This window comes from Triturus cristatus, chromosome 3_1 (assembly GCF_964204655.1).
Source record: "Triturus cristatus chromosome 3_1, aTriCri1.1, whole genome shotgun sequence".
NCBI classification, from domain to species: Eukaryota; Metazoa; Chordata; class Amphibia; order Caudata; family Salamandridae; genus Triturus; species Triturus cristatus.
In genome coordinates this window covers 719,000,226-719,015,058 of record NC_140583.1, presented here as the reverse complement: position 1 = coordinate 719,015,058, position 14,833 = coordinate 719,000,226, and the positions used below count along the sequence as shown (strand labels likewise).

The window sequence follows — 14,833 nt, the reverse complement described above, 5'->3', positions numbered from 1 at the left end:
AGGAAAGAGAGAAATGAAAGATGTCAGCAATAATATCATATAAACTAGTAAAACATTCCAATAACAGTCAAAACAGAGTCACAATATATAATATACAATCCTAAATTATGAACATTATGAGTGAAAAAAGAAAGGAATAAATGCATCACTCACGGCGGTTGAAAAACAAAGTTACCATCCTTGGACTGTAGTGCAGAGGAAGAAATATAATTAGTGAGAGGAGACCAGAAGGCCTCCTTACGAATTAGCTGTTGAGAAGAGGTCACATAAGCTCTATCAGGCCTGTGATGGTGACCTTAAAGATTCCACCAGGCGAAGAAGGAAACTTTAGAGGCGTCCTTCCAATTAGAAGTTATAACTTGAAAAGCAATAGCAATGGATAGATCTATAAATGGACCAAGCTTACGAGCACCAAACCAGCGTGTAGGATTACTACCCAAAAATATGGATTGAATATCTAAAAGGAAAATTAGTGGAGCACATAGAGGCAATAGACTTGCATACTTTAGTCCAAAAAGTAAAAATAGTGGGGCAATGAAAAAAGGAATGAAAATAAGTGCCGGGAGTGTTCTTACAGGACCAACAAATAGGGGATAGGTCAGAGCTAAATTTAGAAACAGCTAATGGGGTTAAAAATAATCTCTGGTAAAAATGATAGAGTGTTTGAGTGGTCCGGGCATTGCATGAAGTATGGTGTATCCCGGCCCAAATGGAATTCCATGTGTGTATAGAAAATGTATGCTGTAAGTCTGTTTCCCACAAGAGTTCAATCTTGCTTTTAGGACGAGTGGGTAGAGAAATAAAGAGATGCTTGTAAATGTGAGATGCCCGGAGAAAAGGGGAAGTAGGTAACGATTGGATAAAAGGGTCACTTGAAGAGGAAGAGGTATCAGAGAGAAGAGAAAGCAGTTGAGATAGAATCAATCTCAAAGAATCAAACTTAGAAAGAGACGTGGTGGATAAATGATATTTAAATTGGATTTCCTGAAGAGATAAATGCTGCTTATTATGAATTAAATGTTTGACCTGAATAATAGCTTTAAAAATCCAATCTTTCTAGAAGATAGTACGATTAGAAATTGTAATAGATTTATTATTCCATATAGAGGAATCCAGAAATAGCTGAAGTGGTGAACGTTATTTAGTAAAAATCAGAGAGAGAGTAAATAAGATATGGGATAGTAGGAGATTTGAACGAGCGAGGAGGATGAACAAACTTGGCTAACGAGGAAAAGGGGAATGGATAAATAACTGACTCCTCCAATTTATACCATACTGACATGGGAGGGTCATCAGAAGAAGAAAGATAGGGCAAAACTTGTCGGTTTAGGAAGGAGGAATGATATTGGCAAAAATTGGGAAAATTAACCCCACCCTTATCTTTAGGAACAGACAAAGCAGAAAGAGAGATGCGAGCTTTCCGGTTATTCCAAAGAAATTTACTCAGGATACTATTAAGATTCTTAACATTTTTTGAAGGAAGTTGTACTGGTAGCATGGAAAGATAGAAGTTAATTACTGGAAGCATCATCATCTTAGAAGTAGCCAGCCTGCCCCACCAGGACAAAAATAAAGGGGACCACTTCCCTACCATATCAGAAATTTTTGATAAGACATCATCCAAGTTAAGTTGAACTGTCTCAGCAATTGAAGAAGAATATTTTATCCCTAGACAAGTAATGTAAATAGTATTCCATTTAAAGTCCATCCCTTCAAACATATTTTTAAGGCAGTATTTATTTAACGGAAGAATTTCAGACTTAGAAAATTTTTATTTATATCCAGACAGGGCAGCATAAGAAGAGAAAGGTCAATAAAAGCAGGTAAAGAGGTAGCCGGATCGGACATATATAATAAAATATCATCAGTGTAAGCCGTGAACTTGACTTCGATAGATTTGTGAGTAAAACCCCGAAAAGCAGGATAGTTCCTAAGGGAGTGAAGAAAAGGTTCCAGAGACAGAATGAAAAGCAAAGGAGACAAAGGACAACCTTGACGTGTGCCTCGTTGGAGAGTAAAATAAGGAAATTGGAAGCCGTTAACAAAGATCAAAGTGGTAGGGGAGGAGTAGTATCTTAGTATTTTTAACCCAATAAGTTGTCCCAATACCAAAGATATATCTACATAAAAAAAACTCAAGACTGCAGTGCTCAGATATCAACAGAGACAGATGAACAATCACCTCCAAACAGTTGGAAGTTCTTTTGAAAGGTTGACCACTTCAACTATGTGTTGGAGAGCCACAAACATGCAGGTGGTGATGTAGCAGGGGGCCATGCTCAAATAACAAATGCTTTAGAGAAAAATGCAAAGTGCTAATGCAGGAGTTAGGGCAGCAAGGTAGGTTGGGGAACCTAAGGACAATTAAGTGTGAGCAGTGTTTCTTTTGGTGACCCTGTTACATAAACGTGCCCTAGAAACTAGAGCAGCGAATGACAAGGTAGGATCATACAGCGTTCAACAGAAAGACCAGCTAGTGGGTGACAAAAGTGCAAATATAAATACAGATAATTTGAGTACTTTCTTGAAGTAAAACAATTTTTATTTTTTTATTTTTTAAACAAAAATATTTTTCCAAATCTGCATTAATGTATTCAAATTTAAACTGATCATCTTGAAATGAGTCTGTGAATAGACAGAAAAAAATGTGTTCTGATCTATATGTTTTGTTTGCTCTTTCTTTGTGATTATGTATGCGATGTGTACCTTAAAAGTAGCTGTTAGTGACATCACCCCATGCACATGTCCCTCTGCAGCTCTTGCACAATTTTGTCCTTGGTGGTAATTTAGGAGAGTTTTTCAACAATTCCTTCATCAGATTTCTCACTTGCAGGGCCCATTGAATTTCTATTTTGGCTGGCTACATTATGTAACTTTACACAGGTGGCTACAATTTTACAGCACACTGCTAGCTCATGCTCTAGGGCACCCTCACTTTTTCGCAGACATCAGGATTTCAGTGAGTCTGTTCTATAATGCTCCTTAGTCGTTTATGAGCAGCAATGTACCTGCTTTGTCTAGGTGTTTGGGATTAAAGTATTGAGTTATTATCCACGGATATAAGCATCTGCATTGTCACCTCACATTTAGCAAACTTATTTTAGAAATATTAGAGACCTAAAATTTAACACAAAGGTTTTATTAAAATAGCATTTATCTAGCAACCATTCACTCCCAGCTCTCTTCTTGCTAGTTGCTCCTATATTGTACAGTGTCTAAAGATCTAAGAGTCATGCGTGCCCCCTGAGTATCGAGCAACCAGGTCTGTGATCAAACATGTGGCGGAGCACATCACCTGTATATTTAATGAACGGTGACTCTATTTTGATATATGTAATCTGTTTCAGTGGAGGGACATAATAGAACATGTGTTCCACTTCTGGAAAATGAGCTAATGCAAAGAAATGGATTTTTGTAGCCTCTTGGAAATGCTATTTGAGAACTAATTCTGGCCAACATTCCATTAAGAAAAATTATATAAAACCTTGAATTAGACACTCTGGTATAGCATTCCTGCAACTACAACTATGTTTTGATAGCTTCCAGATGCTGAAAGTTGTATATGACACAAAACCTGAATGTGGGTAGGAATTGCTCCACTGCGTTGTGTAGGCCTTTATAGTAGATGGTCCAATTCATTAAGGAAACTTAAGAATGCTATTCTTGATAAACGTATACCTATCATAAACCTCTTCATCTGTTTGGTCAGTTACAGTCACTCTGTCTGAAAATACTTTCCTCTTCGCCAGTTGGGCTCCAAGAATGCGCATTCTCCTCACTACATACAGCATATAGTGCAGCCATTGTGAAAAATTGCAATGCATTTTGGGCCTCCTTTTCTACTTTTTCACCTACAATTTTCTATTGAAACCTTCTTGTATGCAGTATACAGCTTCAGGCATAAAGACACCAATAGAAGTTTCCACAGTGCAGCGCCTGGTTACCTTAATCTATTATATAAACCTGTATAAAGGAATGTCTTTCTTTAAAGTAACATGATTTATGTATATTAATGCTAGTGTTAATAGCAAAGTTGCCCTTTGTTTATTTTACTGTTCCTGGCTTCTGCTTTGTGATATATATCCACTCTCCAATGATGTACCCATAGATAAACACATCCCTTCTTTAATTGACATCTTGTTCCAAAAACCATTAGCAGCAGATATTATGCTCTTGAGCCCACTCCTGGGCTGTTTTTGCCAACAGGCCGAAATATTTATCTGTAGGCGGGCTCACGGTTCCTACAGCCAGTCCCAGCCTAGATGGTAGTCATGGGCTTGTATCCAATGGCATGCCCTCACATATTCCCATGGTAATGGGAGCATTTTCTTCCTTTGTGATGAGCACCGAGCACCAGGCTGCCACAACCCTTTCTATCTTTACCGTGATTTAATGTCTAAATGGCCATCTGACAAAATAGGTATTAAACCTTCTTTTCCCCCTGGTAATCCACTTGTGCAGGTCGTTCAGGAGATATAAATTCCACACCTCTGTGAGAATATATGTCTTGATGTAGAATCTGGATTTGATTTATGGTGTAAGAGGCTAGAAAAGCCTTGCTCAGCAAATAGGTAGATGCTCTATTGGTAGCTTGAGGACTATAGGACATGATAAAGGAGAAGGTCTACCCTTTCTAATATCACCCTTATGAAAACAGTTATTCTTGTTGTGATCAAGGTAGGGCTCCCTCTATAGAATCTACCCAGCCCCAATTAACAAACAAATAGGTCTCTTCTTATCTACAGTGGGCTTGGATGTGGGAGAGCTCTTTTGCTCCCCGTGGTTCTCCTACCTGCTTACTAACCCTTACCATGGCTCTTTGTTACTACCACTGATCCTTTCACACCTACCTCTTTGCTCCTCCTTGGCATCTGTACGTAACCCATTGCCCACAGCCCAGTTTTGTGCTCCGCATGGGCTTCTGTTAATGGGCATGGCTGTGGAACTAGCTTCACTCTGGGAAGGGGAACAACCTTTACCACGCAACTTTTACAACGCACTACCATTACAACGAAACTGTTACAACGCAAGTGGATTTACAACGCATGCTATTACAACGCAAGTCTTTACATCGACTTGCGCTAGATGGCGTGCTAACATTACAAATAGTGTAGTTTACTATCCCAACACCTTCCCTACTGTTAAGTGGACTGGAGTTGGAATAGTAAATTACACTTTTCTAATGTTAGCACGCCATCTAGCGCAAGTCGATGTAAAGACTTGCGTTGTAATGGCATGCGTTGTAAATCCACTTGCGTTGTAACAGTTTTGTTGTAACAGCATGCGTTGTAACAGCACGCGTTGTAACGTCATACATCCCTCTGGGAACAGTGCCCTAAGCAGCCAGGTATAGACTGAGACCCTTTCTTTTCTTGTTATGTTAGGTTTCAGAAATATAGTGCAGAAAGGAAGAGTAGATTTTCTATAGCAATTTAACTCGCAAATTATTTCCAATGGGGTCGCAAATTGCGAGGCTCATTAGTATTAATGAGCCTCTCGCAGTTTGCGAGCCCATTGCGAATGACAGCCCTCCCAGGGATGGTGGCCTATTGGGCTCAGTAGACCACCATGTCTGGGACTGCTTTTTAATAAAGCGTGTGTTAGTACTTGGAAGTGACAGTTTAAAGCAAAGTTAAACACTTTCTACTACAATTTATCTATCTGAAACTCAAGACCATCTCAAAAATTGTTCACCCCGGATACATATTTACCATAAAAAAGTACTTAAGCATTATTGCAAAGCTCTCCTTTTGTATGTCAGTTTCATTAAAACAAAATAGAAATCTTGAATCTTGTCTATGGTGACTGAGCTAATTGATTAAAGGAGTAGGTGAGACCAGTGGATTTCTTTGTAGGGCAAGTAGATTTTTATTAGGCCTGGGTGGTAAATTCCGTTCCGCTCGCGGAATTTGCGGAATTTGGGTAATTTCGCGTTCTGCGGAGAACACATAATTTCCAAAAATTCCTTGATCCGCGGCTTTGCGTAATTTTTTGCTTGTTCGCGCTTTCTAAATGCGTGTTTACAAGATATTTCCCCCCGAGCATGCAAACAGCGTTCGTGAACAGGAAAAAAGCATCGCGAACAGGCGGAACAAGCAATTCCGCGTGTTCGCAGAATTTCTGCGTGCTCGTGGAGATTTTTTACCGTTTCGCGTAGCTTTGCGTAGCGCGACTACGCAAATTCCGCCCACCCCTAATGTTTATAGCATTTCGGCACCCGGCCAAGTAGTTACAAAAAATCCACATCCCTATTCTTTGTTGCTAATGACCCCTGGTGATCTCGCCTCTCCAGTGATACCATATACTGATACTTTGTTGTTGTTGATGAAGCCTGGTAAGTCCACAGTCCTTTCAGGAAATCTACTAAGCCACAATTATGTAAATTGAAGCTCAAACAGCCAACATTCACTGCAGTAGAGGATACCCAACATCCATGGGAACATGATATCGCTTTATCCCCATGAATGTTGGGCCTCAATAAATCCCCCAAGTCTAGGCAAAGGGTATTTTTTTTAGAAGAAAAATAACTAGCAAACTGTTTTAAGACTGTGCAAGAATAGGAACTCAGCACCTTATAACAAATGAATGTAGAGCTCCTATAGCTCTAGGAAAAGCTTGAAATGATATAATGATTTATACCTGAGTAAAATAAATCTGTATGCTATTTTTATAACTTCTGAAAAGGAGACGTTGTTACGCCTGACTTAATGATTAAGTGGTTGTTGACCTTTACCCTTCATCAGATAATTTGGTTACCCTTCTACTATTTTGCATTCAGTAGAGGCAACAACTGAATTTCATTACCATATTTGGATTATTCTTGTGAATTGTAATTAGAACTTTAGGTGTCAGTTCCTGACTGAAACCTGTTTATTTAATCTCGTTTGACCAATGTTTCTTCTCACAACTGCTTGTGATTTATGCATCGCATGATGCAAGATAATAGATATACACCTACTTCATACACCTTCATCCTACAGTTGTAAATGCGTTCTGTTTGCCTGATTTAGGAACTGTACCTGGCTTATAACAATCTCTCTGACTTGAGCCAAGTAAGCATGTTGGATCATCTGGAGATCTTGGATCTGGAAGGGAACAACATTGATGATATCACTCAGATTCAATACCTTGGATTGTGCAGCAAGCTGAGCACACTTACGATGGAGGGGAACCAGATATGCCTGAAGCCTCATCCAGAGTCTCCCACGGTAAGACCCTTTTTTCACAAAATGTTAACACCTTTTCACAAAAATAGGATTAAATAAAAATGACTGATGCTATTTTTTTAATTTGCTAGCAGTTCCCGTCAGTGCATTGTAGTAATTTTTGTATCCAGTGATCCTCAGTTTGGTTTTGGCCTTCATTGTCTACACAGCAATGATTATCCTTGTTATCAACATCATTTTTCATGGTTTTTGCTAGTTTCTTCTGCTTGAAAAAGTGCAATGCTTTGTCTTACTTGAAGGTAGTTTTTTTAAACCAATTCTTTGGAACTGCTTTCTTCCTATGCACAAATTCCTGAATGTTGCAATACAATGCAGGACATAAGCGTTTGATGGAATTGGAAAACCACCCCAAATCGGCTCTTAGGTTTCCCCATCACTACCCCCTCATTTATAGGTAGGGGGAACTGCAGGGATTCCCATGGCTCTCCCATTAAAACCTCTCTGCTGGCTGCAGCTTCGGTGAGTTGGACGCAAGGCCGGACTGGCCGGACTGGGCATTGGGTGTTTCCCCGGGAAGCTGGAAGGGTCAAGGTCAGTTTTGTTCCCAGGCACTGGTTTTGTTACTGGGGGCTGGTCTATTGCTGAGCTGGGGGGCACTCTTTTTTGCAAATTGTTAAGGGTTTATCCAGCAATGTTTAGGCAACAATAAAAATGTCAAGATAACTCTGGTGATTAATGCTTCTGTTGTAGAGGGATCAGAGTTTTGTCTAGTGCCAGTTTTGATGCAACTAAAGTAGTGCAGAGGAATAACATGCCTGCTGAAAAGAATGTGTACCATGTGGATCACATAACTGTATTTTATGCGCATAACTTAGTGGGTTACTGCTTATGCCATAGAGATTGTAACATAGCACAGTAAATTATGAACTTCCATCAAAGAGCTGCATGCAGACTGAATGATACATGTTAGAATGTTGTGTTTTCCCAGTCTTTGATTATCCTAATGTTGCTAAAAGGGTTTGTTTAGGTAGGAATAATTTATTATTATTATTTTTTATTTATTTATTTATTTTTTAATGAACAATCATGCAGGCATACACTATTACTCGCCTACAACCCTGAGGCCGGCTGCTTTATCTCTGATAATCACTACATAGCGCAGCTTATCCCACATCCCGGAGTCTGGGCATCACTGTCTTCTCGTGCAGTAAGTTGACATCTTATCAAGAAGTGCAGCCCATCTTGCCAGTCCTTATAGTCTTTTCCCTATTAGGGAACACAAAGTTTTCTTCTTAAATCATCACAGAAAACTAAACATCAACACCCCCCCCCCCCACAACTGTCGATAGTTCCTGTCAGCCTCTCCCAAGGCCCTCCCCACATATTCAAAGCCTGTCCATGTCAGTTCCTCTCATAGGCCAGCCATACCTAACCAGTATGCATACAGATGAGCAGTACCAAATACCCTTTTGTGTCCTCTCTTTCTCAAGCTGCACCCTGGAATGTGTGCCTCCTTCTGTACAACAAGATTCGGAGCTCCACCAACTGTCGTATAACTCTCTTCAGTTCGCACCAGCACCCGTCTCTTCCTCCCCAACATTAGGCCTCCCACCAGCCCCACCCCTCTTGAGGTATTCAGCGTACAGTCCCCAAAAGTTCTTTGGCCTGCTTCTCGGGGGTAGCAGTTCGCTAAACGTCTCTGCCTGCGTACAGCAATAGAGCACGTCTCGCTTCCACTGCGCCATTGTAGGCAAGGGGGCGCGCATCCAACATAGAGCTACCCTGCGCTTGGCTATCAGCATGCCCATGTCCACTAGTCTACGCGCTGCCTTTGGAAGCCCCCTCGAGTTCCCTAGCAGTGCCACCGCAGGATCCAGGTGTAAGTCCAAGTCAGCTATCTCTCCGATCTGCTGAAATACAGCCTCCCAAAATTTGCCCACGCCGGGGCAGTACCACGCTAAATGAATAAAGTCTGCAGCTGGGTGCGCACACCTCTCACACGCCAACCCCTCACGCAGGCCATATCTGTGTAGCCTTTCCGGCGTGTAATATGCTCTGTTTAGAAACTTGAAGTGTATAAGTCTATGCTTGCCATGCAATGATATGCGACGCGTACCAGCACAGCAATATGACCACGTGGCATCGTCTATCACTGTGTCCAGGTCCCTTTGCCAGGCCAATCGAGCCTTAGTATATTTCTGGGATCTCTGCGACATAGCTATGCTATATAACTTCACCACCCCCTTTTGTACCGCTTTGTTCGCCATAAGTTGGCAGGGTATGCTCAGACGTGAGTCCCTTGCTCACTTTGCCACTGGATTCAAGCAAGCCTGGCTGAAGACGGCTGAAATGCCAGAAACCGGTCCTAGGAAGCTTGTTTCTGGTCCAGGGAAGGCATGGCTTGGCAGTTCGGGCTGGACTGTTCCCATAAGGCACAGGGTCAGACTGATTTGCATATGGCCATGTCTGAACTGGGGTGGCAGAGTGGGCTAAAGAACGGTGATGGATCAAACCCAGATCTGTTGACTGGGAGTGAGTGTTTGATTGGTTCTGACACTCCGTCCATCACCACCCCCTTTTGTACCGCTTTGTTCGCCATAAGTTGGCAGGGTATGCTCAGACGTGAGTCCCTTGCTCACTTTGCCACTGGATTCAAGCAAGCCTGGCTGAAGACGGCTGAAATGCCAGAAACCGGTCCTAGGAAGCTTGTTTCTGGTCCAGGGAAGGCATGGCTTGGCAGTTCGGGCTGGACTGTTCCCATAAGGCACAGGGTCAGACTGATTTGCATATGGCCATGTCTGAACTGGGGTGGCAGAGTGGGCTAAAGAACGGTGATGGATCAAACCCAGATCTGTTGACTGGGAGTGAGTGTTTGATTGGTTCTGACACTCCGTCCATCACCACCCCCTTTTGTACCGCTTTGTTCGCCATAAGTTGGCAGGGTATGCTCAGACGTGAGTCCCTTGCTCACTTTGCCACTGGATTCAAGCAAGCCTGGCTGAAGACGGCTGAAATGCCAGAAACCGGTCCTAGGAAGCTTGTTTCTGGTCCAGGGAAGGCATGGCTTGGCAGTTCGGGCTGGACTGTTCCCATAAGGCACAGGGTCAGACTGATTTGCATATGGCCATGTCTGAACTGGGGTGGCAGAGTGGGCTAAAGAACGGTGATGGATCAAACCCAGATCTGTTGACTGGGAGTGAGTGTTTGATTGGTTCTGACACTCCGTCCATCACCACCCCCTTTTGTACCGCTTTGTTCGCCATAAGTTGGCAGGGTATGCTCAGACGTGAGTCCCTTGCTCACTTTGCCACTGGATTCAAGCAAGCCTGGCTGAAGACGGCTGAAATGCCAGAAACCGGTCCTAGGAAGCTTGTTTCTGGTCCAGGGAAGGCATGGCTTGGCAGTTCGGGCTGGACTGTTCCCATAAGGCACAGGGTCAGACTGATTTGCATATGGCCATGTCTGAACTGGGGTGGCAGAGTGGGCTAAAGAACGGTGATGGATCAAACCCAGATCTGTTGACTGGGAGTGAGTGTTTGATTGGTTCTGACACTCCGTCCATCACCACCCCCTTTTGTACCGCTTTGTTCGCCATAAGTTGGCAGGGTATGCTCAGACGTGAGTCCCTTGCTCACTTTGCCACTGGATTCAAGCAAGCCTGGCTGAAGACGGCTGAAATGCCAGAAACCGGTCCTAGGAAGCTTGTTTCTGGTCCAGGGAAGGCATGGCTTGGCAGTTCGGGCTGGACTGTTCCCATAAGGCACAGGGTCAGACTGATTTGCATATGGCCATGTCTGAACTGGGGTGGCAGAGTGGGCTAAAGAACGGTGATGGATCAAACCCAGATCTGTTGACTGGGAGTGAGTGTTTGATTGGTTCTGACACTCCGTCCATCACCACCCCCTTTTGTAATGCTATATAACTTGGACATCATCCCGCAAGGGCTATTGTGCTTGATTAAATACGATAATTCCGGAACCTCAGGGGGTTCGACCATATCATCACCTAGGTGTCGTCGCCATGCGCCTCTGACCCTGTGAAATTGAAACCGCTGCAGCGGAGTATAGGACTCCACCGTCGACGCCACTTCGTCCCACGTTTTAGCGATACCGTCCTTAAACAAGTCTCCCACCAAATGTGTGCCTAATCCACGCAGGGATCGCACCACGCCACGGTCCCTGCAAGGGGACAACCAGACCGCCCAATCAAGGGGCATGGCCGGAGAGTATAACAGTGCCCCCGCAGTCTGCCGCAGCAACCAATTCCATGCATGCCGAGTAGCGTTTAATGAATCTAAGAAACCTGTTCTACGGTCGACTGGCTCTAACATGACCGCATGCATCGGGAGAGGCGCTGCAAACAACCTCTCAAGTTTTAGGTATGGAATCGTGTCATCGCTGTGTACCCAGGCATGCGCCTGTGCTCCCTGTGCTATCCTGTAGTATAGTTCCATGTCAGGCGCCCCTAGGCCCCCCATATGGTAGGGTCGTAACAGGGACTTGGTGAGCCTAGCAAAAAAGGTACGCGGTAGTACCATTGGAATATTGGAGAACAAAAATAAAAAAAGAGGCAATACCACCATCTTAGCGATGGATATCCGACCCATAAGTGACAGTGGGAGGCCGATCCAAGTCTCCACGTCATCCTCCAGTTTATCAATGGCTCTCCCATAGTTCTCAGTGAAAACTACATCAGAATCCCTGTGTAGTTGTATCCCAAGGTATCTGACCGAGTCGTTCGACCATTGTAGCGGGTACTCCATTTCGAACGGGGTGGTGGACGACGTCAACGGAAATGCAATGGACTTGTTCCAGTTTACTTTTAGCCCAGACAGTGCCCCGAACTGCACGACCTCCCGCAGCACCGGCGCCAAGTTATTCTCCGGCTCCCTGACATATAGCAAAGTGTCATCTGCATATGTGGAGACCACAATACGATATGATGGAAAGCTTACGCCTCGCAGGCTGTGATACTCACGCAGGGCACGCGCCAAAGGTTCCGCCACTAGGGCGTATAGTATGGGGGACAGGGGGCAGCCCTGATGCGTCCCCCTTGAAATCGGTATAGCGTCCGTGACCAGGTCACCCAGTCGAATCCTAGCAGTAGGACCCTTATACAGCACCCCAATCATTTGCAAAAAGACCGGACCCAGTCCCATTTTGGTCAGGACCTGTCGCATAAAAGGCCACTCCACCGAGTCGAAGGCTTTCTCCATATCCAGGAAGACTGCAAGAGCCCTCGAGTCCCGTCGGACATGCTGCAATACACCAAACACCGTCCTAAGATTATACGTGAGGTTCCTGCCCGGCACAAACCCCGCCTGCTCCGGAGCTGCCAGCTCCGGAGTGAGCAGCGCAAGGCGCGTGGCTAACACTTTCGCAAATAGTTTAGTATCAACATTCAACAAAGATAGCTGTCTATATGAACCACACTCCTCCAAATCTTTACCTGGTTTGGGGAGAGCAACCAGAATGGCTTCCCTCATTGATGGAGGCATGTGGCCGGTGACACACAGATCGTCAAACAGCGTCGATAGATGCGGGAGCAGCAGATCAATAAAGGACCGGTAGAAAGCGACCGTAAGGCCGTCCGCTTCAGGGGCGCTCATAGCCTTCATACTAGCCAGCGCCTCTAGGATTTCATCCCTCTCTATAGGAAGGGCCAAAAACTCCCTGTGCTCATTTGAGAGGAAGGGTAGCTGGATATGATCCAGATAGTCTTGTATGCTCTCTTCCATACTAGTCTGTTGAGAGGCATAAAGGTTAGCATAGTATGATTTGAAGCGCGCAGCTATGTCCGCCTCATCTGTCAGTATTGCCCCATCGTCCGATCTAACTTTAGTAATCGCTGCTCTGCATCTACGTGCTTTTAGTATATTGGCTAGTACGGAGCTAGTCCTCTCACCCTCCCCATACGCTCTGGCTGTGGCATACTTCCCTAAATGTAGCACTTCCGCGTCTGCCGCCTCATGGTATTCTGCCAACAGAGCCTTCAGCTCTTCTGTAATGTCTTCCGATGCTCCCGACTGCTGCCTAGTCTCTACTTCCCCCAGCTTACGTTCCAATGTTGATAACCTCTGCCGGATAGATCGCAGCACCCCGGAATGCTTGGCTATTGCCACTCCTCTAATATAAACTTTAAATGTTTCCCACACCATTTGGAAACTATCATCTGAACCTAAATTAGTATCAAAGAACGTTGTGATTGCTTCCGCCATTTCTTCTTTAAACAAGGGATCAAGGAGTGAGTATGGGGGGAACCGCCACTCAAACGGCGGGATAGTCTTCCTAGGTGTAGCCAACGTAAGCAATATGGGAGAATGATCCGATAGGGTGCGCGGCAACACCTGGCATGTGTGGACCTGTGTCATGAGCGATGAAGACGCCAGCCAATAGTCTATACGGGTATGCAGGTCATGATAAGCGGAATAGTGCGTAAAGCCCCCCTCCGCAGGGTAGAGAACTCTCCACACGTCTGAAAGGGCCATACAAAGCATCTCCCTCCTAATTGTCTTAGCTGCTGCAGTCTGCAGTCTGGTCGGACCTCCCGATCTATCAAGACCCGGATTCATAACCATGTTGAAATCCCCTCCCCATAGCATGTGGGCAATACCGGAGTTCTTGACTCTGTCTGCAAGTTCCGAATAAAACTCAGGGCAATCATACTTAGGTCCGTGCACATTAACCAATAGTAAATCCAGTCCCTTACCCTGATACCGCGACAGCGCAAACCGGCCCCCACCATCCGCATACAGCAGTTGCGCCTTGCTACCCGACTTAGGGTTAAACCAAGTTAACACCCCTCTGGCATGGGTTGTGAAGCCGGCCGCATGCGAGTTACCCAACAACCCTCTCACGCGGAGCATCTGGCTCCAACTGGGGAGGTGCGTCTACCTGCAGGAAATCAATGTCTACATTATGTCGAGTGAGGTAGTGCAGTACCTTGCGTAGCTTCCGGTGATCGTTTAGACCTCTAACATTCCAGCTCACCACTATAATGGAGTCCTGCAACCCGCTCATTTTAGTGTTACTGGCCATGACTGTTCCGGCTGAAACATTTATTGTCTACCACCGTGTGCCTTATATAACAGTTATGGAGATAAGACCCTTGCAAAGCATACTGACAGTTCGACCCCCTAAACAAAAAAAGAGAAGAAAAAAAAATTGACTGCAACCCCGTCCCCTCCCGCCTCCCACAGCAGACCCCCCCCAACTCGGTCTTGCCGCGTCCCATCAACGGACTACTCTCACCACCCACCTCCCAACCCTGAACAACTTGACCCCAGCAAAAAGGTGGAATGCACTCGCAGGCAGAGGTCGCTCAGACCGTAGTGTAGGACAACGTATCGCTGTAAACGCCTGCCCGGCCTCCTAGTGCAGCAAACCCATCTCTGCCCTACCGCCACATCCAAATCTACTCGCTGTTCTCCTCGCTGTATCACCCGCAGCTCTCAGCTGCTCGCCCTACCATCACTTCCTCCTTTCACACAGCCTACTAGATAAAATGATCGCCAGAGGCAGGGACCAACTGCTCGCCCTAACCCACGTAGCCTTGGCAGAAGCTGGGATTAGGAGAACGTTGCGCACACAGCGCGAAGGTAGTACATCAGACTTGTATCTCAATAACCCTGAACGAGTCTTGCACCCCCAGTCCCTCCCCACCAATAT

General features: G+C 44.9%; 1 protein-coding gene across 1 annotated transcript in view; it reads left to right on the top strand.

The window, feature by feature from the left end:
• Positions 1 to 14,833, top strand: part of LRRC56 (leucine rich repeat containing 56) — a 943,429-nt gene that overhangs the window by 409,136 nt on the left and 519,460 nt on the right. Inside the window, exon 8 of the mRNA XM_085644809.1 lies at positions 7,011 to 7,208. Coding sequence (XP_085500935.1) covers positions 7,011 to 7,208 — 198 coding nt within the window. The remainder of the gene's footprint in view (positions 1 to 7,010; positions 7,209 to 14,833) is intronic.